Source organism: Leopardus geoffroyi, chromosome A1 (assembly GCF_018350155.1).
Source record: "Leopardus geoffroyi isolate Oge1 chromosome A1, O.geoffroyi_Oge1_pat1.0, whole genome shotgun sequence".
NCBI classification, from domain to species: domain Eukaryota; kingdom Metazoa; phylum Chordata; class Mammalia; order Carnivora; family Felidae; genus Leopardus; species Leopardus geoffroyi.
The window spans coordinates 131,673,475-131,699,981 of NC_059326.1; the positions used below are offsets into that span (position 1 = coordinate 131,673,475).

Genomic DNA, 26,507 nt, shown 5'->3' on the forward strand with positions numbered 1-26,507 from the left:
CTCTCTGTTAGGGAAAAGTGATTCTCAACCTTTTGGAAAAAACTGTGCAAATACAACTGAACATCCATTCCGATGTCCACCTGTTAGGGTCTTTTCCTCCTCCAAATACATGGCGTGTCCTTCAACAATACTTCTTCATCTCTCCAACACCAGCTGGGGGTTCTATGAGTCATCTCCATTCTGACACTAACTCCTGGGACTTAGCATCACCCTCCACTGGCTTAAGGGCTCAGTCCCACAAGACCACCCACACTCCAGAGACCAATCACAAGTACTGAGTGCCCAGATTACCCACACTTCTGTCACACCGGACACCAAGTCAGGGGTTCCCACAAAACCCCCTCAGATTGGGTAACTTGTAAGAGCGACTCATAGAACTTGGGACAGGGCTTGACCTGCCAGTTGACTATAAAGCATATGAGGCAGGAAGGGATGCACAGGGCAAGGTATGGGAGGGGTTTGCCACCCTTCCAGTGCTTCCACATCTTCAACAACCTGGAAGCTCCTTGAACCCTATTGTGTAGTGGCTTTTATGGTGGTTTCATGATATCGATATGATCGGTAAAGTTATTGGCTATTCGCAATTAAGCCGATCTCGAGCCTTTCTCTTCAGGGAAGTTGGTTGTGGGGTTTAAAGTTCCAAACCTCTACCTGATTCTTAATCTTTCTGGTGACAAAACACTCCCATCAGCCCTGTTGCTCGGGAAACTAGGAGGTCTGTGACCAGTACTGGGGACAAAGACCAAAATATCATTCTTATTATACCACTCCATTATGCTGACCTGTCTTGTAAAAAAAATCCTAGAGACGCACTCCTTAAGGTGTTAGTCTTCCCATTTCTGGCTCTGCCTCTCTGGGTTCTTTCCATATCCCCTTAAGAGACTGACCAGAGGTGGTAGACCTGTTTATCTGTCCCCTGCAAATAATCCTTCAGGGGAACAAGCATTCTCAGATCACGGGAGCAGAATACCAACCCCACCTCTGTAGGGTGTTATGGTAACAGTGGACTCCAATGGCCGAAGAACTCACTCCCACCCTGCTTCTTGTAGGCATGCCTTGCACTTCCCTGGACCACCTCCACTGGCCTCTGGCTCACTGATGTCTCATAAAGGAGAAGTGGTCATTTCGAAAGCCTGAAGGAGGACTGTTGGCTCTTCTTCTTAAGTCTCTAATGGGAACCCCTCAGAGCCCATCTGGACACTCTGGAACACAAGAACAGGAACTTCACTGGTTAAAATGGGACGAGGACCAATTTGGCTGACACCCTCTGTGCGTTCTGCGTTCTGCCCCTGGCTGCCAGTTCCCTTCCCTGCATACTTCACACACACACACACACACACACACACACACACACACACACAACGAGAGCAACAACTGACTCAGGGAAATAAAGCTTTCCTTTTAGGTCATCAAGAGATCAACCTTTTCAATCAATCATCTCTCATGCTCCTCTGTTTGGGCTTTGATGATCTGTGTGGCCCCAGATGGTCTCAGATGGTGAGGGCCTTAAACGCACACAGGTTGGTGAGAAATCCATGTTTAGGTCCCAGCATGTGGCAATGTGCTCCACTCTGATGACACTTTTCGTTTCTAATAATAGCGCAGATGAAGTAATATTGCAACTGACGTTCCCGGGGATTTGATTGGATAAGTGCATAAACTGTGGAGGAAGAAGGGGGGGTGCTCCATGGACAGATCACATTAGTATTCCCGTCCTATCAATGTGCGGGGCAGCGCACAACGTCAGGCGGACCGATTCCCTGCGTCTGCCAGTCCCGCCACAGATTCATTTGGGATCCTCAAACAGATGAGCCCGTAGAGACGGGGGATCAAGGCGGCCTATTAGAGCCAATTGCCTGCTTCGGGGACTGCCAGCCCTTCCAGGCCTGGCAACGCGGGAGGGTGGGGAAAGACGACGGAGCGCCGCTGCGGGAAGACACTGAAGCCAGAGCGACACTCATCCCCCCCCCCCCCAACCTTACAGCGCAGGCTTTGAAAGCTGCTCCCCCATCTGAATGGAAACTCAGAACCGCCGGGCGGCGCGTTCCTTCTCGCCCAGCGTTGCGATCCATGCCGAGGGGCAGGTAGTGCGAGCCCGCGCCAGCGCCCAGCTCCCGGGACAGGGCCGGCAATGCTGCTGAGCAGAACTTGACCGAGCCCCTTCCTCGCTGCTAGTGGAAGCGATGCTGCACGGCACAGCCAGCGCTTCCCAGGCTCTCCTTCAAGCTGAAGGTTACCCACCCGCGCAGCCAGCCCCAGCCCTGTGAGCGCCGCGCCTCGGTTCCCGGCTCCGGCTGCTTGGCGGCACGCAGGGCAACGACCGGGCCGCCCGCGCCGGGGCGCACTGCACCAGCGGCTTCGGCTTGGTGGATGTGTATGCATGAGTTCTGCACCGAATGGGCGCAAAAAGCGCCCCAGCCGGTCCACCCGCTCCTCGATCTTCCAGATCAGCAAGCCCCCGCTGCAGAGCGGGGAGTGGGAGCGCAGGGGCAGCAGCTCCGAGAGCGCCCACAAAACCCAACGAGCCCTGGACGACTGCAAGATGGTAGGTGAAAACTGGGTTTTTTTTTTTTTTTTTTTTTTTTTTTTTTGGAGAGGAGGTGGGGGTAGTCTTGTATGTTAATCGTTTGCTTGACTGCCAGCCACTCCCCCACCCTCAGCTCCTCCATGCCGATCACGTGCACATGCACTATTTTTAAATCTGCAGTCCCCAGATTCAGGGTGACAGCCGGGTCGTAATGCCCCCACAAAGAAGTGCCGCGGCAAGGGACTTAGGGTCACCGGCTGTAAGTCATGCCTCTACCTCCTCAGAGAATGGTGGATGCGAAAGACTCGGTGAACTGGCTTGCTTACCAGGGAGGGAGGGGTTGGGAAGCTGGGGGTGCTGCTTTGTGGGGAGACAGCAGCAAATAAACCCAAACACAGCACACGGGGCGCTGCAGAGGGGACGAAGGTTCCAGCGCCCAGGCTGTGGCCGGTCTTCCCTTCAGGCTCCTGAGCCAGTGTGGTTCAGTGGCCTGGCCAGAGGTGAAGGTTTGCCTATGGCAGCCTACCTTTGGCCTTTATCCCTTCGCAAGTACACATCCTTATCTTTGCTGTAGTAAAGGGGAACATTCTATGTAAGAGTTCCCAGCATCAAACTCTAGTGACCTGGGAGTGGCATATATTCTTGCTCTTCAGAAACTGAGTCTGAATGGGTGGGGGTGAGTAGGTCCTGAAATAGAGCTTCCACGACCAGACTTACCCATGAAAAATAAACACGTGTCTTGGACAAAGAGAAACTTACCATCTTAGTGCTTTGATCGTTAAACAATTTGGAGGCTCCTTAGCTGGCAACTTGTGGAGTTGGCTGAGAGGTCACTGAAAGCCCACCTTTGTATACACCGCAATAGGAAACATTCTAATGATGTTTCGTGAAAGAAATTCAATTCTTTTCCAGCTTGTCCAAGAGTTCAACACTCAAGTGGCCCTGTACCGAGAGATGGTCATTTCTATCGGGGATGTCTCTGTCAGCTGCCCCTCACTCCGGGCGGAAATGCACAAGACCAGAACCAAAGGCTGTGAAATGGCCCGCCAGGCACACCAAAAACTTGCTGCCATCTCAGGGTAGGAGACTCTTGGCATTATTTGGTAACTCATATACATGATGCATGGATGCTGACAGTAATTTACGGTGGCCAAGACCTCAGAGGTGATCTTTGCAAATGTGGGGGTTTAACCAAATCACTCTGAGATCAGAATTATTTTGAGAGCTACAGGCAAGCTATATGCCAAATTACAATCTGAAGGTTTGTGATCCTTGTATAGACATATATTGAAAGATTTGGGTATTAAGTGATTTTTTTTTTTTTAAATTAACTTTCAATATGCTGTCCACATATTGGAACTTGGGGCTTAAGATTTTTTTGCCGAAAGTTTGGCTATCAAAATGAAGTTAAGTCATCATGCCTCAAGATTACTTGTCATCTGCTGCTAAACATCTACTGCACAAAAGGCCTATACAGTAGAGAGGAAATCTTTGCTAAATCCTATATTTATGCAACTATTTATACCATCAGATAAACTCCTATGATACCATTTAAAATAAAATCTCTAAAATAAAGTCTTGGATATAAAGTACTCTCCTCACTGTAGTGTATGAAAAGGAAGTTTTAACATAAGAAAATTAATTTAAAAATTGGGGATATTCACAAATCTACCTAAACCTAGGTTTTTTATAGGCTCCTCCCCATTATTTTTATTTTTATCACACTTACAGATTCCCGAGCCTACTTTAGGTGGTAATAGAGTGAAAGCTTCTCTTCTGAGACACCATTTACTTCTTCCTGATCTCTCAGTATCAGGAAAGAAGTTAGTCATGGATTTTTGTCAACAGTTACTATTTTCAAATAGGAGCGCAGGGCATGGAAACACAGAAATCCTTACACTAATACATTAATTTAAGTGCTTGATTTCATCTGGCTATAGCCTTTATCTGTTTATCTGTGTATGTCTATCACACTCAAAGTTTAAGTCAGACTAACCGGATAATGTTGCAGATTGATCACACGTAGGAATTGTATCTAATTTACTTATTTGAAAGAATCATTCTTTGCCATCTTTAATGTAAATAATATGTATAATACCCATAATATGTATAGTGACTATTATTGGTGTACACAGATTAGAAAACCATACATTGCCTTTCTTAATAATTACATTTAACATGTGGCATTTCTATCATGAAGAAAGATACACTATCTAATGTCCTTGAAGTGAGAGATAAAGTATGCCACAATCTATTTTATTTAGTAGAAATACTGAGAAGCCTTAGCCTTTTCTGTTTAACTGTTATACTATGAGTAACAGGAAGTGAATCTGGGATTCCATAAAGGAGATGGAAGGGAATTCAGTGTTTAAGGAATTGGGGGAAGAAATGCGGGTGTGACAAATCCCAGAGATGAAAGGAGGAAAAACAATCAGAAACACAAAGGGGAATAGTGGTGGAATAAAAACTGTAGAGAAACCATGATTCAGAAGGGCGAACGGGTTTAGAACAGGAAATTTTATGCTCAGAGCTAAAGAGTAGCATCTTTGTAAACTGTGTGTCCAAGAGTATCCAATGGGATTATATTCATGACCTTTTTAAATTGCAATCCAAATGGGGAGAAACAAACAAGGAGTTCAGTTTAGTCTGTTTTACTAAACACATGAAGTTCAGACTCTTCCAAAGTTTCAGGAAAGAAGGAGTCTGAAATTTCTGACTCAAAGTTGAGTTTGGAGGATGTGAGATGGATTTTACATACTCAGAAGTTGATAGCCCTTTGCTACTTACTTTTATCTATCTGAGGGTTGATGTTATTGAGAGCAGTTTTTTTTTTTTTTTTTTTTTTTAAGATTTAGTGGGAAAATATGGTGTTCTTAGAGCCTTGAAGAGGTAAGGCCAACTCTGTAGAATGTTCTCAGATACAATTTGAAACATTTTCCTCTTTAAAATAATAAATACAATTTAACCTTTTTCTAAAACATGACAGAAATATAATTGAAGGAAATCCCTTTAGCTTCTCACCATTTGGGTTTCATTAATGAAGGATATGATTCCCCTTGGTGGTATTCCATTCCTGATATTGCTAGGTATGTGGGCTCTCATATCAAACTTGATGTGAAAGCTGGTAGCGAGACTGTAGCATTCACTTTAAAATTTGAAGCAGGGTTAAGAAAAGCAAAGGTTCCCAGGGACTGTAAAGGCCAAGACTGGATTTCTTGAGTACCCATCATTTTCCAGGACAATCCAGTTAATTCATAGAATAATCCTCTGAGGGAGGGATTAATATCCTTACTTTGCAAATGAGTCTCAGAAAGGTTAAGGAATTTGCCCGAATCCACACAACTAAGAAGTGGTATGACTTTGATTCGGCCCCACGTTGCTTGCTTCTGAAATCCATCATCCTTCCGCTACATATTGCTGCCATTTTAAAAGGTATTACGTAAGGTGTGCCTGGATGGCTCAGTTGGTTAAGCGTCCGACTTCAGCTCAGGTCATGTTGACTGGCCTTTGACAGTTTGTGAGTTCGAATCCAACAGTGGGCTCTGTGCTGACAGCTCAGAGCCTGGAGCCTGCTTCACATTCTGTGTCTCCCTCTCCCTTTGCCCCACCCCCTCTCATGTTTGCTGGCTCTCTCTCTCTCTCTCTCAAAAGTAAATTAAAAACACACACACACACACATTAAAAAGGTATTATGTGAAATGGAGTGAAATACTAAAACACGCTAACATATGGATGAGCCACAAAAAGAGTATGCTAAATCAAAGACACCGGTCACAAAATGCCACAGATCCTTGATTCCTTTCATATGAAATGCTCAGAAAAGCACATCTATAAGCATCAGCAAGTAGATCAGTGGTTGCCTAGATCTGGGAGTGGCCACAGGGAGTTTCTGCATATGAGTTTGAGGTAACTTTGTGGGATGATCAAAGTGCTCCCAAATTGAATTCGGTGATGACTGTACAGCTATGTATTTACTAAAAGTCATTCAATTGCGCTCTTAAAATGAGTGAAGTTTATGCTGTGTAAAATAGAGCTCGATAAGTGCTTTTTAAAAAGGTATGATCACCATCACTATGAATATCATTTGCCTTTGACTGCCCTCATTCTTTTCTACATACCCGGCTTTTAGCAAAAGGGGTATGAACTGAACAGACAGGGAAACAGAAAACTTGGCTCTCCACGCATGTGTCAAGATGCCTGCCTCACAGCTCTCACCCAAGCACCAAAGCTTTGCTCCGAGTAGGAACAAAGGTGCTGCAAAGGCAGGACTTGAAGGAGTAAGTGAATCCACTCATTTCTCTTTTTTTTAATGTTTATTTTTGAGGAAGGGGGTGGGGGGAGAGAATGAGCAGGGGAGGGGCAGAGAGAGGGAGACCCAGAATCTGAAGCAGGCTCCAGGCTCTGAGCTGTCAGCACAGAGCCCCACACAAGGCTCCAACTCACCAACCGTGAGATCATGACCTGAGCCGAAGTCAGAGGCTTAACTAACTGAGCCACCCAAGTGCCTGTTAAAAAAATTTTTTTCAATGTTCATTTCAATGTTCAATGTTCTATTTTTAAGAGACAGAGCACAAGCCAGGGAGGGGCAGAAAAGGAGGGGGGGCACAGAATCTGAAGCAGGCTCCAGGCTCTAAGCTGTCAGTACAGAGCCCGACACAAGGCTCAAACTCATGCACCGTGAGATCATGACCTGAGCTGAAGTCCAACGCTTAACCAACTTGAGCCACCCAGGTGCCCCCAATTCACTCACTCCTTAGCAGCAAAGGCCACTCCTTTCCTGTTTATGCCCTGGCTTCGGGTCCAGAGGAAGGAGACCGGGTTGGAGGTAGACAAGGTAAAAAGAGGATGAAGCAAGATAAAAGAAGAAGAAAATAAAAACCCCTTTCATCCCTGACTGAGAAAACTCCCACTGTATTTCTCACTAGCTGGCCCTGGGTAAGAAGGCCATGTTCACAGACACAGTCAAAACATTTTCTCAGATTGTGTCTAGATCAGCAAAAGTTGCGGCACAGCAACTGAGGTCTTCTGGACAGAGCCAGCCAGATGAGTCCTGGGTCTCCTCTGCCTGCACTGACTTACGACAGTTGCTGTCCCTTTAGGGTGCTGATTTTCTCCTTGGTATTAAAGCTAAGGGGGCCTCAAAGATGACTTTGCTGCTGTGGTCCCCAAATCTGTTTTAGCAGCAGAATCTTCCTTCAGTCTGAATGTGGAAAGTCAGATGTGTAAGGCAGGTCAAAAGTGGCATTGCTGTGCCCTGCTTGGTATTTGTGTGTGTGTGTGTGTGTGTGTGTGTGTGTATGTGTGTGTCTGTCGAGCCAGGTGTCCTTGGACTTCCTTCCCAAAATGACTTCTGAGACACGGCTAAAGAATCCCTAGGGCTTCATGGCACAGAACATACTGATTCAGCACAATTTCCTCGTTTCGTCTTTTAAGATTTAGAGGATTTCAAGTGACTTTACAGGCAACCTGGTTGAGTATGCGAGAAGAGTTAGCATTCAGGCAGACCAGGATGGACTACCATCTTCTGTAACCTGGATGGCATTACTTCACTGTCTGAATCTCAATGCCCTTCTCTGTAAACTAGCTGTGATGCTCACCGTGCGGTAGTTGAGAGGATTTGGGGGGGCCAAGGATGTGACTCCCCAGCCTGTAGAGGACGCTGTGTCAGTCCAAGGCTGCTCTAAGCCTGGAAACTATGGCTATGGCTCCCTAGTCTGGCGTCTATTCTATCAAACACACCACATCTCGAGAATGAAAGGAGCACAGCACGCAGGCTAGAAACAACCCGGAGGAGCCGACGGTCTCCAGGAGACCCTAAGAGATAATGCTGTGGCTGGTGGGCTGAGGGTTGGGAATCCTTTTCCGGCACTGTTTTTACAGCGCCTGTGTCTCACTTCATCTCCTTCGCACCACTACCTTCTGTTAGTGGCTGCTGACAGAGTGAAAGTGAGGTTTAAGTAGGAAAATGTGCGAGGCAGTATCGTGTGATGGCAAAGAGCTTTGACTCGACATCAGATTAGACTGGGATAAAGTCCTAGCTTTAGCACTTACAAGTAATGTGTGCGGATGGATATGCAAATTGCCTCCCAGGGTGGTAGATGTCAGGCTGGTACGCCGGTGTCACTACACCGACTTTGGAGCTCCACGGCCTGTGTTCAAATCTCAGCCCTGCCTTTTACAGATAGTGTAACTAGCTGATGAAGGTAGATAACTGTCCTTCTCTGCCTCAGTTTCCTCATCAGCAAAATGGGTTTATAACTAATGGGACTGAATCAGATGACACCCTAAGGATTGAGTAAGTGAACATACATCAAGCACTCACAAGGCTGAGTAGCATGTAGTAATGCTATTATGAAATTCAGATTCGTGTGAGTATAATCATTAGTAAGACATTCAAAATTCAGGTTCTCATGATACACTCACATGAAAAATAAATTTATTCATCAAATATTTTTCAAATCATTATTTTGGTTGAAATACGTTTTTGTTGCCCTTAGTTCCTTTCATTCTGTTTGGGGGAATTTTCCAGGTTGAGGCTTCCCAGAATGCTATCAAAAGCCTTCTTCTTTAATACCTTAACAACAATACGGAGAGGTGAGGGTTTAAAAGCACTGAAGTTTAGAAATATTTTCTTTGTAGGGGGGTAACCTCGGTGGCTCAATCGGTTAAGCTCCGACTTCAGCTCAGGTCATGATCTCACGGTTTCGTGAGTTAGCCCCCACATCGGGGGCTCAGAGCCTGGAGCCTGCTTTGGATTCTGTGTCTCCTTCTCTCTCTGTTCCTCCCCTGCTCATTCTCCCTCTCTCTCCCTCTCTCTCTCTCTCTCTCTCCCCCCCTCAAAAATAAACAAACAATAAAAACTTTTTAAAATATTTTCTTTGTATGAATCAAACTGTATTCCTCATAAATGATGTAATATTTACAAAATCTTTTGGCCTAGCTCTGGTAAAGGCTGTGAGACATTGGACAAGTCTGTTAAATTCTCTGTACACCTCATTGACAGGGCTGCACTGAATGACTTCCGCGTCCTGGTTTCATCATTCCAGTGTTCTGCGTTAATTCACTCAGAATCACAGACTTTGTTTATAGAACTAAGCTATAAAACAAAAAACAAAAAACAAAAGCATCGTGCATGAAGTTTGATGATTGAATTCGAGAGAGAATTTATTGAGATGTGAACCTATGATCACAAGAAGAATCTTAGTTTCCTAATGGCTTCTGAGAATGATATAATCACTGTCCTAGAGATTCGTACCTAGATTTCAGATTTCTCCCTCCAGCAATTAGTTTCCTGCTCCCTAGTTTTCTCTCCTTTTCTCCTCCCATCTCTCCTCATGTTCTTTTTTCCCTCTTTTTAGTCTGTTTTTGTTTTGTTTGACCATTTGACTTTTCTGCTCCATTTTTCCCAGTCCCCCCTTCGAGCTGGTTCTTGTCTGTTCTCTGTTCCGTTTGCTAGAAGTTGGGAGGGAGGGGAGAGGGAGAATACAGATTCACAGCTCCATCAGTAACGCTTCGCTCCCACACTGGGGCTGAGACAGCAGCCAGTACGTGGGGTGGGAGAGTATGGAAATGCATGGAGGCAGCCCTCACAGCTTTCTTAATCCACATGATGGAGGAGGTCTTATTAGTACAAGAGGCCTGGTTGGCAGCCATTCCAAGCCACCCACTCTGCCCTGTATGTTCCCTTTCTACTACAGGTGTTTATGCTTTCAAAATTTTAACCCTCACTGGTCAAATCATGAAAGGGGATTATATGTGCCCCAAAAGAATACGCCAGCCATCAAAGGGAAGGAAGGGAGAACAATTCTGAATTAGTCTGTGCTAGGGCTATAGTAACAAAATGCCACACACTGGGTAGATTAAACCTCAGATTTGGAGGCTAGATATCCAAGATCAAGGTACAGAGAGGATTGGCTCCTTCTGCAGACTGGGAGGAAGAATCTGTTCCTCTCTTCCAGTTTCTGGTGATTTGCTGGCAATGCTGGTTGTTCCTTGGTGTGTTGAAGCATCTGTCTTCGTCTTCAGTGTCCTTCTCCCTGTGTGTGTCTGTGTCCACATTTTGTCTTTTTATAAGGAAACCAGTCACACCGGATTAGGGGCCTACCCTACTCAGCACGGCCTCATGCTAATGTAACTAATTCTATTTGCAATGATCTATTTCCAAATAAGATCTCATTCTGAAGTAGTGAGAGTTAGGATTTCAACAGAAGAATTTGGGGCTGAGGAGGCATAAATTAACCCAGCAGTTTCCCTTGACCCATCTGTAGGAATTCTCTTCACACTTTGGGTTGTTGGGCCCAATGGGAATGGAGGTAGAGTTTTGCCCAGCACTTGGTACATTCTCTCAACACTTCCCCACCACAGACCTCCCCGTGCCCAGTGCTTTATCATTAGACCTAGCTGATATTAGGGGTGGGGTTTGTGACCATGGAGAAGAATGCTTTCTATATGAAATGGATGTGATCACAAAGGTCCTGAATCCCTGGTGTGGTTAGCACTTGGCAGTGACTAATTTAACTACTAATGTGTCAACATGGAACACACAAAGGTGGTACAAAAATCCAACCGCAGGAGAGGGTATTTGGGTGGGGATAGAGGAAGCACGTGACAGTCCACATACAAAGTGTTCACCCTCTCTGGTCTTCATGGCTAGAACTAGCCAGGCACTGTTCCCTCAGCGGTACTAACACTATTGCTTAAGGACCGGAGGCCTACTCTGGAAACAAGTGACATAGTAATGACTCACATCAACTTAAAGAACCATGCTATTATCAGTGACAAGATGACAGGTGGCATGGAATCTAGACAAGGGCTCTCCCGTGGCCTGTTGAAGTTAGCCTTTTTATGCTTGGAAAAGATAGCAGCCTAATGACCTTCACCTTGTTAGAGCCTTCTTAACAGATGGGCCGATTAGAGAGAAAATGAAATCTAAAATGAACTTGAGGAAAATTTGTTGTCACCTTATTATTTATATGGGGAGGTGCAAGAGAGCACGGCCGTGTTTCATGCATGCTTGCACCCTGGGAGACATGTCAGTGAGGATACGCCTGTTTTGTTTGTTCATGGACTTTACGCGGCATTGTAAAATCTATTCTGACAAAGACTCAGGTTAAGAATTGATCAGTCCGATTAGCTGATTTTTTGTGACTTATCTATTACTTTGGACCATTATTTTTTTCTCTAACTGTGAAACCAGTATGTTGTTTTTAAACAACAGAAGACTTTAAAATAAAGCACACTGACGACTGATTTCTGAGGTATAGGTGTTCATTATTACGGCAGGCATTGTGTATTTTAGAACTGCTCCAAGTAAGTATGTTTAATGAAAGTTGTTTGATAAAATATCGCCCTGACGTCTGTCTGCTTGGATACTGAATAGTTAAATAATGATTTTTCATTAAGATCACCTTTAAAAATCACTCTTGATATTTTTAGCCCTTGAAGGGTTAGTTACAACTCCTCTAAAAAGCTGTCTACATAAAGCACAGCTCGAGAGCAGTAACTACATTCATTTATTTCCTCTGCTCTACAAGACATGACTTTAAAAAAAGGAAAAACCACATGAATAACACTTAATTGCTTGTCTCTATACATATATGCACCTATGTATATTGCTGGTCTATATGTATACGTGTATTTATATACAAACAAATACTAAAATTTGTGAAGTAGACTCTTGTTAGCGTAAAGCGTCTGAGCCTTTAAACAAAAGAGCTGATTCCGGTTAACAAAAATCAGTATGTGCAGCTATAAGTAAACTCCTCGTCTATATGGATGTAATGGAGTTTGAGCAAAAGGGTCAAATACATACTAACCCAGAAGTCAAACCCCTAGTGTATTCTTCAGTCCCCAATTAAGTCAGTTCATAATAAGCCCCCCTCACCCTTATTTTCAGCACCAATTCTCTCTCTCTCTCTCTCTCTTCCTCCCATTTCTGAGGTTACCCTCTTAGTTCACAGTTGGTACCCCCAGGCCATCAATCACAACACTATCTCTCAGTTGGTCCCCTCACTATCAGTCTCTCACCTTTTCTTTGCAATTTACTCACTGGTTCTAGGCTAATCTGCCTATAATTTTTCTCTGATCTTGCCACTTCTTTGATTTAAAACTTCAAGCCAATACCCATTTCCTAAAGCAGTGTTTCTTCAAATGTGATCTCTGGATTCCCAGTCTCAGAATCATCTGGCTTGCCTTCAGACCCAAAGAACCAAAATGTCTGGGGAGCAAGACGTGGAAATTCAAATTTTTAACAAGCACCACCCCATCTCCCAAGAGATTCTTGAACATGCCAAATACGAGGCCTGTCGGCCTGAAGCAGTGATTCTCAACTTAGCCTGCACACTGGAATCACCTGGGAAGCTTTAAAAAACTGCTGGTGCTTGAATTTCATCCCGAGAGTTTTTGATTTAAACTATCTGGGATGCAGCCTGGGCATTCGGATATTTTTTAAAGCTCCCCAAGTGAGCATATGTATCAAAATGGCTTATGTTTGGCTACATTTAACAAAAAATTCAAAGAAGTAGTTGTTTAAAGATACCAGGGTTTATTCTCACACAGAAAAGGAGCCCTAGAATGGAATTTAGAACATGGAATCACTGTTCTGTTGCCCATTCTTAGCATATGGCTTCCACCCTCAACCTGACTTGATGATGCAAGATTATGACAGGAGCTCCAGCCATCAGTCCAGAATGGAGGATGAACGGGGGAAAGGCTATGCTTCCCAGTGGGGTCAGCTCTTTCTAAGTAAACCCAAACAAAACTTCTAGAACTGCATCACGTAGCCATACCTAACTACAGAGACTAGGAAGTGTATTTTTCTCTGACACCTTAACTAGAAGGGAAAGGAGGAGAATGGATAGTGGCCAACAACCAACCATCTCAGTCATAGCACCCAAGCTGTATTCCTGGACTCTTCTTTTACTATCTGACTCTTTACTTACTCAAACTGATCTACTTCTTATTCCCTAACAGTGTGTAAAGGATGGTCCTCTCCTATTAGTCCACAGCTATGGGTTCTGTCTATAAAAGCCTACCTTTTAACCATTAAAAAAAATCATTTAGCCTCCTGAATGTCGAGGTCTTATGTGCAGTCTCATTACAGCCTACATGCTCCTCACACAGAAATGCACAACAGACAGAAGACTCCCAAAGGGATTAACAAGATTTGGCCGCTTTTAAATAGACCCATGGAAAAGATAAGAGGTGCAGGAACCTCTTGGGCAAGCAGGAAGTTAAGCAAGGTACGTTTGAGTATAGTTTTCATAAGACAGGAGTATAGTTTGAGTATAGTTTCCACAAGACAGGAAGTGAAATGAGACAGAGTCTACAAGGAGTGTAGGCAGTGGCACTCAAGAAAACCTGGGTGGCTCAGTCGATTAAGCATCCAACTTTGCCTCAGGTCATGGTCTCACTTGCTCTCTCTTATTCTTTCAAAATAAATGATAAATTAATAAATAAATTAATTAATTAATTTAAAAAGAAATCATTTAGAATACATCTACCTGAGATTGAGTGATGCTCTTTATGGAACAATTTCCTTTAATAAATCAAAGAAAGAATTTCATCAAGGAGTTAAAATCTGATGAACTATTAAGAATAAAAGGTAGAGAGGCAGCATTTTCTGGATATAGGGATAAGCTGTAAAATGACCTATGATCTAGATTATAATAAAGTCATTAAGAAAAATTGAACTTGAAAACCATGTCATATAGGGGCGCCTGGGTGGCGCAGTCGGTTAAGCGTCCGACTTCAGCCAGGTCACGATCTCGCGGTCCGTGAGTTCGAGCCCCGCGTCGGGCTCTGGGCTGATGGCTCAGAGCCTGGAGCCTGTTTCCGATTCTGTGTCTCCCTCTCTCTCTGCCCCTCCCCCGTTCATGCTCTGTCTCTCTCTGTCCCAAAAATAAATAAACGTTGAAAAAAAAAAAGAAAAGAAAAGAAAAGAATGTCATATAAACCATGTTATACAGCAGTTAGGTCATAAAATGCATTTAACCCATAACTTCCAAAATTATAAACCTATGCAACATATGATGGCATATTCTTTGGGGAAATATATTCATTTGTAACTCTGGAAGTATCCTCCCTTTCTGGACAACTATTTATAGAGCATCCACCATATGCCACGTGCTTTTCTAGGTGCTGGAGATACAGCAGTTCTGAACAAAATAAAGAAGGTTCCCGCCTTCATGGTAAGGATGATCAAGAAATGCTGTGGGTCTGAATGTTTGTGACTCTGCACCACTCCTACGTTGAAATCTGAATGTCCAAAGTTATGGTACCAGTAGGTAGGGCCTTTGGGTGGAGCTTCAGTTATGAGGTTGAAGCCTTCATGAATGGGCTTAGTGCCTTTATAAAAGGGGCTCCAAAAAGATCCCTAGCCCCTTCTACCATGTGAGGACACAGTGAGAAAGCACCAGCTAGGAACCAAGAAAAGAGCCCAGGAAGAGAGCCCAAACATGACGATGCTGGCCCTTGGTCTTAGACAGCCCACCCTCCAGATCAATGAGCAATACATTTCTGTTGTTGTAAGCCACCCAGTTAGTGGTGTTTTGTTATAGCAGCCTGAATGTATTGAGAAAAAACAAAACAGGAAAAAGGAAGTACAACTGAGAGATTGACAAATGCAATGAAGAAAATAGAGTGATACAATTAAAGAATGATGGATGCAAGGTAGGGAGTTATTTTCAGATAGGGTTTTCAGAAAGGCCCCTCTGGAATGTGACATGCTAACTTGGTATCTGATCTTGAGAAGGGGCCAGTCATGTGATGATCTGTGAGAAAAGCACTTTAGCCAGAGGCAAGAGCAAGTGTAAAGGTCCAAAGACAAAGTGACATTGTCATGTCTGAGGGGAAAAAAAGAAAACTAGATTATCAGTTTGGAATTGTCTTCAGCTGCAAGTAACATAGACCAGATTTCAGTGACTTAAACAGAGAAGAGTTTATTTTCTCTCATAATTAAAAACTCAGGGGTAGGGGATAGGAAGCATTGGTTCATGATCCAAAGATATCAGATATGAGATATGAGATTTTCTGGAATACTTAAGGCCTTTTCCCCAAGGTGCCAAGAATCCTGCTTAGCTCTAGAGGCTGTGTCTATGTTCCCAGCAGGGAAGAAAAGGCAAAGACATGGGACAATTAAGTGCAGCCCTTTCAGAAGCCTCATACAGCAACTTCTATGAACATAATTTTGTCCAAGATCATGTCATGTGGATCTCCCAACCACAAGTTTCATGATTTCATTTGCATACATCTCTCGCCATACTAACTATCCAGTGAGGACAAAAGTTTCCCAATCTGTAAGCCAAAGTGATGCTTCCTGAGGCCCAGGACAGGATCTTTAGCAAGACTGGGGAAGGGTAGGGAGCTTGGACATGAGATGTGGGGAAAGAGCTACAGTGGGGAAAAAGAAGTAGGAGGAGATCCCTGAACATCTACCCACTCTTTTCTGCCCATTTTCTTATTGGGGTGTTCATCGAACTCTGAACTACCTACTTGAAGCAGGCACTGTGCTAGGTTCTGGAAATGTCAAAATAAATAAAACACAGCCTCTGCCCTTATGGAACTTATGTGCTAGCATCTGTGTAGAGACAGACATGTAAACAAATTATTGCAGAACAGGGTCATCGATGCTGTGATAGAAATATGCGGATGATACAGGAGAGGCAGAAAGGACACAGCTATTAGCTCTGCTTGAGTGGGAGTAGCCAAGAAACAAGACTTCATAAAGGGATGGTAGCACTTTGACCAAACTTTGAAGAACAAGTAATGAGTAAATGAGTAAATGCTTCTGTCTTGAACCGAGGGACAATAGAAATAGCAATGTCAATGTGCTGTACCCTTTGCACATATCACTTCATGAGTACATGAGTTCATCTGAATATTTACTTAGAACCCAGTGAGATGTTTCTCAATGTTTATTTATTTTTGAGAGAGCGCGCGTGAGCTGGGGGGAAGCAGAGAGAGGGGAACAGAGGATCTGAAGCAGGCTCTTTGCTGACAGTAGTGAGCTTGAACGGGGCTTGAACTCACAAACCATGAGTTCATGAACTGAACCACCCAGGCACCCCCAGTGACATGTTTTAAAGTCTGATATTTTGGCTAAGAAATCCATTTACCTAAAAGTCGCAGAAATTAGACCACAGGGGCCTAATCATAGAGCCAATATGTAGAAAGGTGGGAGGCGAGATTACCTTGGCAGTCGTCCCGCCAGGACTATAGTCTTTCGGATTCTTTGGACTTTTCCTTTATGCTTCCATGATAGTGGATTCATCCAGACCAACCGAGGCTTCATAGCTCCCTCCTGAATCTAGATAAGGTACACCTGGAGGCTTTCTGGAGCACCCAGAATACCAGATTTTTTTGTAATGTTTAATTCTGAGAGAGAGACAGAGAGACAAAGAGAGACAGACAGACAGAGAGAGAGAGAGAGAGAGAGAGAGAGAGAGAGTGAGTGGGGGAGGGGCAAAGAGAGAGGGAGATACAGAATCCGAAGCAGGCTCCAGGCTCTGATCTGTCAACGCAGAGCTGGATGCGAGGTTCGAACTCACAAACTCTGAGATCATGACCCGAGCTGAAGTCAGACCCTTAAACCGACTGAGCCACCCAGGAGCCCGAAGAATACCAGATATTTTAAAATTTTCATTTTGTAGTAAATTTAGGTTGAGAAAGTTGAGACATTTGGTTAATTGGTGGGGCTGGGGTTTGAACACTGGTCTCTCTGGTCGCAGAATCTTTATTCTTGACACTATGCCAGGTGGTTCCCCAGACAGCCCCCTTCTTTCTTGGAGCAGTCCCAGAATTGGCCTACTTGCTTTCCTTCCCTTTCACTGCCACCAAATATTATTTCCACTCAAAGTCTCTCTCCTCCCCTGGACACACTTCAGGACAAGGACCTCTTCAGCTGGCACACAGCTGATTTGAAGGCTTTTAAGGTTTCCTCAGCTAGTAAGAAGAGGAAAACAAGCAAGTAAGAAAAATAACACAATGATGGTCTCTCTGAAGCTTCCAGTGGAATGTGAATGGATTTGGGCTCTGCATTCTGGAGGCCTCAGCACTTCTCCCTGAGCCCCGACTTTTTCAGACTTTCTTCCTCCATGCTATGTGTACTCAGATCACTCCATCCTTGGACACCTTCTTTCCTGTCTGTTTGTCCACACAAGTCATAAAAATGAGGACGCAGAATCAGACTTTTTCCCAGGTTGGTTAGGCTGAATTCTGGGTTTCAAGAACCAACCTGCTTCTTTCCCAGCAGAGGACATTTGAGTAGGAGTGGGACACCCCATTACCACAGTGACATTGGCCACATAGCTCCACTCCAAAACATCAGTGCATACAAGGGGTTCAAGAGAAATGGAAGTGAGAAATGGTACCAAATGTGCCAGGGCTCAAAGGAGAGCCAACTTCCCACTGTGGTGACAGGTACATGCAAGAGAGTAACAGTGACGCTGGATAAAAAGATGGGAAGGGGCGGCCTGGGAGGCTCAGTGGGTTAAGCGTCTGACTTCAGCTCAGGTCATGATCTCATGGTTTCGTGAGTTTGAGCTCCATATTGGACTCTGTGCGGACAGCTCAGAGCCTGGAGCCTGCTTTGGATTCTGTGTCTCCCTCTCTCTCTGCCCCTCCCCTGCTCGTGCTCTGTCTCTGTCTCTGTTTCTCTCTCAAAAATAAATAAACATTAAAACAAGAAAAAGCGGGGCGCCTGGGTGGCTCAGTCGGTTAAGCGTCCGACTTCGGCTCAGGTCATGATCTCACGGCTCGTGAGTTCGAGCCCCGCGTCGGGCTCTGTGCTGACAGCTCAGACTCTGGAGCCTGCTTCAGATTCTGTGTCTCTCTCTCTCTCTGACCCTCCCCCGTTCATCCTCTGTCTCTCTCTGTCTCAAAAGTAAATAAACGTTAAAAAAAAATTTTTAAATAAAAAAAAAAAAAAAGGAAGGGAAGAACTCAAAAGGAACAAGAATGGGAAGAGATTATAGACCAATCTCAAAACACCACTTCTTAAAATACCCAAATCCCTTATCAGTGAATGCACAAGAGCTCCAGTCTCCCTAGCAAAGGGAGTTTAAATCACCGGAGTCATTATCCACCTTGCTCCCCCTTGTCAGAATGCCAGCTTTTAGCCAGATTGATGGCTTGTTAGAGTTTCAGACTCTGATTGGACTGTTTTATTCTCTTAGTGGGTCTACTTTTGAAGCATTTCAATTTGACTTGGAATTTCTATTTCCATTCTTGCCATCTATTCCCTGAACTGAGGAATTGGGTGATGCCTTTTTTGTTTTGTTTTGTTTTGTTTTTTATCTTTTGCAGATATTCGGGATCCATAAACAGATCATTTCTGATTTTTCATCTTTTGCTATCATTCCTATCACTGTGTCACTCTTGAAATTCTTATCTATCTTAGAATTAAAGAATAAACCACTCCCCCTCACCTGCACCAAAACATTTCTGATATATGTTTCTGAGATGGAAATTTATTAGGCAGAAATAGAGTTCCTAAAATTGTTGCAGGTGTGTAGTTTCTTGAATTATACATCTCAAACATTTTGGGTTTTGTGTCATTATTTTTGTTCAAAAGGATTTTTTTCAGTTGTTCCACTCCTGTCTGTCCTTACTGTAGTCCAAAAGCAGCAGGTGGGTAAGAAATGAGTAATGGGAAAGTCAAGGATAAATCTTAATCTTAAGACTACTGTTCTTACTAGCGCTTTCTTAACTTCCATAAAAATCTATTCATTTTGATTTCATAATAATCCTTATCCCAAAATAGTGGCTGGTGTACAAAGACCTTCTCTTTGAGGACCACTACAGAATTTTCCACCCCCAAATGAGCTAGGTAAGACAACTAACTATAAAGGATCAGACCCTTTCTGTGGATATGATTTGGGAATGTGTAGTTTGGGTAAGTACAACTGTCCCCTCCATGGAACACAGAAATAGCCTGAGAGGTGAGTGGCAGCAAGCTGTAAACTGGGTATGTTAAGGTTTTCCAGAGAAAGAGAACCAATAGGATATATGGGGTGTGTGTGTGTGTGTGTGTGTGTGTGTGTGTGTGTGTGTGTGCGTGTGCACGTATAAAGTGGAGAATTGATGTGGAGAGAGATTCATGTCCCAACTCAGTAGCCAGGAATAGAGAATTCAAACTTTCTTAACCCTCTCGTTCTTTTCAGGCCCTCAACGGATTGGGGGATGGCTACCCACATTAGGAGGGCCATCTGCTTTACTCTACCAATTCCAACACTAATGTCTTCCAGAATGACCCTCACAGACACACAGAGAAATAATACGCAACCAAATATCTGGGTATTCTATGGCTCAAACAAGTTAAAACATCAAATTAACCATCACACTGAGCCAGTTCCCTTGATCATAGCAGATGGCTAAAAGCCCCACAACTCCTAATTCTCAGAGTGTAGCTGTGGGGAGATCACCTGTGGACATTTGGGAAGCCTTCTGTAGGGGCAGTAAGGGGAGATACTTGAGGAAGCCCCTACCAATCAGCATATGGTCAGGCATCAGAACATCATTCACCCCTCACCAGGGAGGAACTACGTGGTCAACAGTAGGTTCTGAAGGAGACTGCTGGATCTTCCCGACTGGGTGACTCCCATGAACATTTTTCACCATAAGTCATGTTTTCTTACTCTCTGAATTTTGAGCTCAAATGGCTGCATCTGTTTTAGTACTGTACCATCACTGAATAATGAGGAAACTGCTCAGATTATTTTAGGCCACACCATGTACCATAATGCAAAATCACTCGGCAAATGTTCTCTCCATAAAAACAAGCCTTATCAACTGTTTTTATATTCATAGATTCAATCTTTTGTTTTCTGAGGATGAAATATGTTTCAAGTTACCAAGTCTGTTCAGACTAGAGTGCCTTTAAATTCTTCTCTAAATTTCAGTATTAGGTTATTATACAGGGCACCACTGTAGCTCTGACATGACAATGTGAAGGGAGTTCAGGTACCTATTTAGGTATAATCTTTGCAAAAGAAATGTCATCACGGTTCATTCTGGGACAGTCTTGCTTCACGCTTCAGTATTCTCAGGGCATTCTCCAACTTCAGGCAAGGAAACTCTGTGGGCCATGAGGGGGAAAGATGTAGGAAAGGGCAATGATGTAGACGGAGAGAAAGTGAGAAGAAATTTGTTCTTTGGGAACCATGCCGATTCAAGAGTTGGTATTGACAAGAGATAAAGGAATGAAGTGAAGAGAAAATAAAAGCAACTATGCAATCACAGGGTTAGGGGTCAGAGGACATTCAAGCTTTCCAAACTCAAGTCCATCACAGGCCCAGAAGGCAGTGTGAGAAAGAGAGCATGGGCCTGCCTGTCTGAAACAGGCTTCACTGACTGCCGGTTCCCTGTGCAAGAGTGTGCCAAATGTGCCATACTTGCAACCTGTTTGTTTCTTAAGAAGCTCCAGGAATTCATGTTTATGTGTCAAATATCAATTTTAAAATATTGCCCAACAGAAAGATTCTGCTGACTACAAGTGGCCCTCGGCTATCAGTGTCTATCTCTGTTACTTATCGCCTGCTTCCAGCTCAGAATATTTGCAGGCTGTTGGATGTGAACAATAAGAGAAATACAAGGATGTCTTACCATCTGGGTTTGGCTTTAGTAACTGTGACCTGTATTACCTTCTTAATTTCTTTGTTGCTTTCGGAATGGCACAATGTTGATGCTAAAATTTGTTATTACCTGTCACCTCGTTATAAAAGTAACCAAATATAGAAAAGTATTTTAGCCTTGAATTAGGTAATTAAGGCCCAAAACACTTAATTAGCATTAGGAACATGTAAAACATTTGTGGAATTGAACCTAAGGAGAGAAAATAGAGTATTTGTACATTTGCCCTCAAGTCAAATTGCTTGAAAGACCCTTTCTCCTTTGATAAGATGACAATTATTTAAATCATCATACAGCTGACACCTTACTTTCTCATATCAAACGGGAGCCATTGATCTTATTATGATTAAGATCAAGACAAATAGCCTGTCAGATATGTAACAGAGTCTGAGGGCCACATGAATGCTGAGTAGAGGGTATTTTTTTTAACTAAACAAAATCCTAAGCGGGGGTGGGGCAAGGATCACCCTGGTTTCTCGTTATTTATATGATCTGGCAGCGGATAGTATTTCACTGAAAGAAGATACTGTATACCAAGTACTGACAAATGTCCATTTGCCCCAGAGTCATAACCATTTCTCAAAAGCTGTTTCTGAATTCCCAGCAGAAAGTGTTCCTTCTAGGACTTATTTCTGCTTACAATTGTGGAACCTACATCAAACCTTTCAATATTCAACGTGTCCCTTTTCTAAGATTCAAGATTTAATGTAGCCCAGTGGACTATCCATTCTTCTCTTGCTGTTCACACTCTTTCCCTCGATCACCCACAGATTTCCTCAGCCCACAATGGGGTTACGTGCTGATAAACCCACCGTAGGTTGAAAATATTCTAGGTGGAAAATGCATTTAGTACACCTAATCTACTGAATATCACAGTTTAGCCTGACCTTAAAGGTGCTCAGAACAGTTGTTCTTAGCCTACAGTTGGGCAAAATCATCTAACATGAAGCTCGTTTTATAATAAAGTGTTACATTCGGTAAATGACATAGACTCTTCCGACACTGGATACCATACTGACAGTGAGAAACAGAGCGGTTGCCAGCATATGGGCTTTTACCCCGGAGCTCGTGTGGCTGACTGGGAGCATCGGTTCACTGTTGGTATGGGCATCACAAGAGAGGATCATTCTACACATTGCTAGTCTGGGAAGAGGTCAAAATTCGAAACTGAAAGTAGTTTCTACTGAATGTGTCTTGCTTTCTGACCATCGCGAGGTTGAAAACTCCGAAATCAGACCATCATGTGCCAGGGACTATCGGTATATAGGTGAACTAAGGATAAGGTGGAGTGGCGGGGGGTGGGGGCTAGAAAGGCATAGGTGGCACCCTGAGAGGGACAGAAGTTTGGAGAAGAAACTTAAGCATCTGGAGAACAGCTGGGTCAAATGACTAACCTTTAAGTTCATGAAAACTCTAAGATCCCGGGCTTCCATAGTAACTTAATTTTTTCTTGGTAGTTTGTTCTAGTTATAGACACAGCATCTGTATCTATGATTCGACATCAGCATTTCAAACATCAGTGTTATATTGCTGATACCATAATACCTTCTGGGGGCCTAAGGTCAATAAGGTCCCCCATTTCTGAGCTTTCAAAGTGCCTTAAAAAATGTTATTATTGGTTATTATTTTACTACTCCCCAAAGGGATAGCACACATGAGCCCACTCATCAGTCTGTCATCACAGGCACCACGCTCTTTCAACCCTGCTCCCTCTGCCCCCAAAGCCTCTGAGCACCGTGAGGAACCCGGCTGAGGGCCTGTGTGGAGGTGCTCTGAGAGCTCCCAGTCCAGAGAGTGGCAGAGGGGTGCTGCGTTCCACACTGAGGTGGGGAAATGGCCTCCTCTCCAACTCTGTGCCATACCTGATCATCTGGGGCTGAAGAAACTCTGTCCATCAGCTCTGGGGTATCTATTAATGCTTCTGCTTCTCCTCCAGCTCATCACAGAGGTCTAAATTTATTCTCACACCCAGGTGGTAAGCAGATACCATGCAACCCACCGCAGTCCTCTTCCTCCCCTTTGGGTCTATTTCCTACTCAAATCTACTTCCTCTCTCCCCCACGGATACATACAACACGTGCCCCCGCGCATATCCGCAGATGCAAATACTGGTGATGGACGTGGGGATGGGGCCAGAAAGTACAAAAGAGATAAGGAAAGGTGTTCACAACGTGACGACATCTCTAGCCCAGTTTGGTAGTCTAAAAAGGTCAAGGGAATAATTGGAAGAGCTACTGAGGCTCATATTCCTTCCTAGGTGATTTCATAAAGACCCTTCCCATCCCCTGCCATTGCAGGGTTCTTTGGGCGCACAACTTCAGAGCTGAAGTAGGTGCTGCGTACAATCCCTTGACTGCTTTCAGCCTTAAAGGCCCCCGAGAGGTGCACTTTCCCTTTACTGATGAAGTACAACCCACTGTCACTATGGATTTCTAGCGCTGTGCAGGATACAAAGTGCTTCTCCAAATACGATGTCCGTTAACCCTTTCTACCTCTTGGAGCTGTGGATGATTCTATTCTACATACATGCAAACTGAAGAGCTCTGAGAGGTGAGGTGGCCTGCCTCTGGCCACACAGCATAGGAGTGACAGAGTTGGAACAGGAAACCAGGTCTCGGGACTTCCAGCTATGAGCCCTGGCCACTGTCCCATAGGTACCACCCTCCCATCAAGTCATTATTTGTCTTAAAGTAATTTCGGGATAACAGGAGCTGCGATCACATGGATTCCTCTATCTTTTGTAAATGGACACACATTCCCTCTATTTATGATCCGTCATTTACCTTCATGATGTGTTCTGGTAAGTTATGCAGAGCTGGAAAACCCCGGTCATTGGAGGGCCAGCAGCAAGTCCTGAGGAGCAAATCCACCCCAAGGAAGCAGGCATCTTACAGGTGTAATTACTCGCAGAGTGGTGTTCTGGGGATAGCAGGGCCCCTCAACTCTTTCCAGCCCAGGCCCTGGGATGGAATCTGTGGTTTTGCACTGAAAGCTGAATCGCTAAATGCTAGAGCTTTGCAGTCCAATTAACTTTGCTCCCAAATGCTTCTTCAAATAAACGTTGGACATAGCAGGCAGTCTTCTAACTTGCAGTCTCTGCCCTGGAGGAGTGGTGGGTAAGCTCCACTTGGCTCAGCCTCAGGGTATACAATCAACTCCCAGCTTTACTGTAGCCAGGAAGGGGCAATGGCAGTGACGGACAGTTCTCGTCCTCTTGGCACCGCTGTGGGACAGTTGTGGCCTGAGGCTACAGAGGATCAGTTTAGCTGACTGTGGCCGTGAGCAACTAAAGGCATTGTTTAGACACCTACCGATATTTTACAGAAATCACCCCAGGGTTCTTGGAGACGCCTGAGGGGAGGCTGGCTGTCACCCAGCAGGTAGGGGCTAGAAGCTATGGAGATGTGAGGGCTAATGCTAACCGGCTTTGTAGCTGTGGGCGCAGATGGTAGTTGCCCTCAAGCTGCAGCCCCTCGCTGCCCTCCTGCCCTTCCGCTGCACCAGCTCTGAAGCAGACATTCAAAGCTCTCTAAAACCTGCGTCACTGCAAAAACACACATTCCTCTTTCCACTTCCAAGACAAAGACCCCATGAAAATTAACTAAGAAGTCACCCGAGTAATATAGTCTGGTGCTGGTGTGCTCAAGAAAGAGTAATTGCGCTCTTGCTTCTAGAAGCCTCATGGCCTAAGCAGTGATCCTAACCCTGCTGCACACCCTAGTACCCGGAGGAATTTTTTAAGATGCTCTTACCAGGGCTCCACCCCAGATCAATTAAATCAGAATGTCTGGGGATGAGGCCTGGACACGATATTTATAAAAAACTCTACAAGTATTTTACAAGCCTACAGCAGGGTTTAAGAACGACTGAGAAGTTGAGAGGAAGGAGGACCGGACTGATTACCAGACCCTATTTAGAGTTATCACCATGCTTTCAGCTGGGTTACTTTGATCAATCCCCTTGAGTACTGTGGGCTGTACTTACCATGCCTACATTTCCTTGAAGCTGCACAAATGTGTGTGTACATTACAGCATGGCTTGTGACAGCAAAAAAGGAGGAATGATCTAAGTATCCAATAGAGGATTGATTAAATAATAGGCCCAGGTGCTAAAATACTGTGCAAACATTTAAAATGACATTTAGTGAAAAAAAATCATATTATAAAACAGTTTTGCATAATGACCCCGTTTTTCAAACAAAATGAAAATTATGTAAGTAGATCTAATTCCAAGGATATACACCAAAATCTTTACAAGTGTTCCTTTTTAGATAAATGACTTCCTTACATATCTCTATTTTCTAAATATTTTGTATTAGATGTTTAGGGGCAAAATCTACACACACGTGTCAAGCCATGAGTATCAGTCTTGAATGCAAGCAGGAAAATATCAAAAATAATTTATTTATGTAGGTAGAGTTCGAGTTTTTATACTTATTAGGTAGGGAAATGCACAACTCTGATGTTTTACTTGTCTTCTAAGTTACTTATAAAAAGGTACTAGCCTTGGGGCACCTGGGTGGCTCAGGTTGAGCATCGGATTTCAGCTCAGGTCACAATCTCGCGGTTTATGAGTTCGAGCCCCACATCGAGCTCTGTGCTGACAGCTCAGAGCCTGGAGCCTGCTTCGGATTCTGTGTCTCCCTCTCTCTCTGCGCCCCCCCCCCACTTGCGCTCTATCTCTCTCTCAAAAATAAATAAAACATTTTTAAAAATTAAAAAAAGAACGGTACTAGCCTTGGGGTGCCTGGGTGGCTCAGTCATTTCAGTGTCTGACTCTTGATTTTTGCTCAGGTCATGATCCCAAGGTCATGGGACCAAGCCCCGTGTCAGGCTCTGCGCTGAGTGTGGGGTCTGCTTAAGATTCTCTCCCTCTGTCCCTCTCCCCTGCACACACTCGCATTCTGTCTCTAAAATTACAAAAAAAGAAAGGTACTAGCCTTAAATTTGTTCATCTTCTTTATTTGGAACTAAAGATCCAGAAGAAAAAAATGAGAGAAAACATTTCTCCTACAGTATTTGTTCTGGGCCCTGGCGGGGCTGCCCCCATTTCCTTGGAGAGAATAATTAGAGAGGAAGCAGGAGTGAAAAAGGCAGGAGGCTGGAGAGCCAGGAGAGAAGGCTTTTGATCTGTTTTTCTTTTCTAGAACATTCTGTCATATTTTTTGCCTGGTGTGTTGGTGGTTATGAAGATAAAATGAAACCATCAGTCCAAGGACTGAGCACACCTTTAGCCACACAACTACTCAACATTCCCATTCATTCACACATCTTTCTGTGAAGGGAATAACTACTTATCACATGTGTGACCTCAGAGCAACCCCATCTCCTTCAGGTCTGTTTCTATCCCTAAA

General features: G+C 44.1%; 1 protein-coding gene across 3 annotated transcripts in view; it reads left to right on the forward strand.

Annotated features, from left to right (window-relative positions):
- Positions 1-1,660: 1,660 nt before the first annotated feature.
- LOC123606289 (regulator of G protein signaling 7 binding protein) overlaps positions 1,661-26,507 on the forward strand; it is a 104,109-nt gene continuing 79,262 nt past the window's right edge. The window contains exons 1-2 of one of the 3 annotated variants that reach the window (XM_045494444.1): positions 1,661-2,545; positions 3,440-3,606. In XM_045494444.1, coding sequence (XP_045350400.1) covers positions 2,381-2,545; positions 3,440-3,606 — 332 coding nt within the window. In that variant the 5' untranslated portion in view covers positions 1,661-2,380. The remainder of the gene's footprint in view (positions 2,546-3,439; positions 3,607-26,507) is intronic. The other 2 variants (XM_045494461.1, XM_045494452.1) reach the window with 2 other exon arrangements.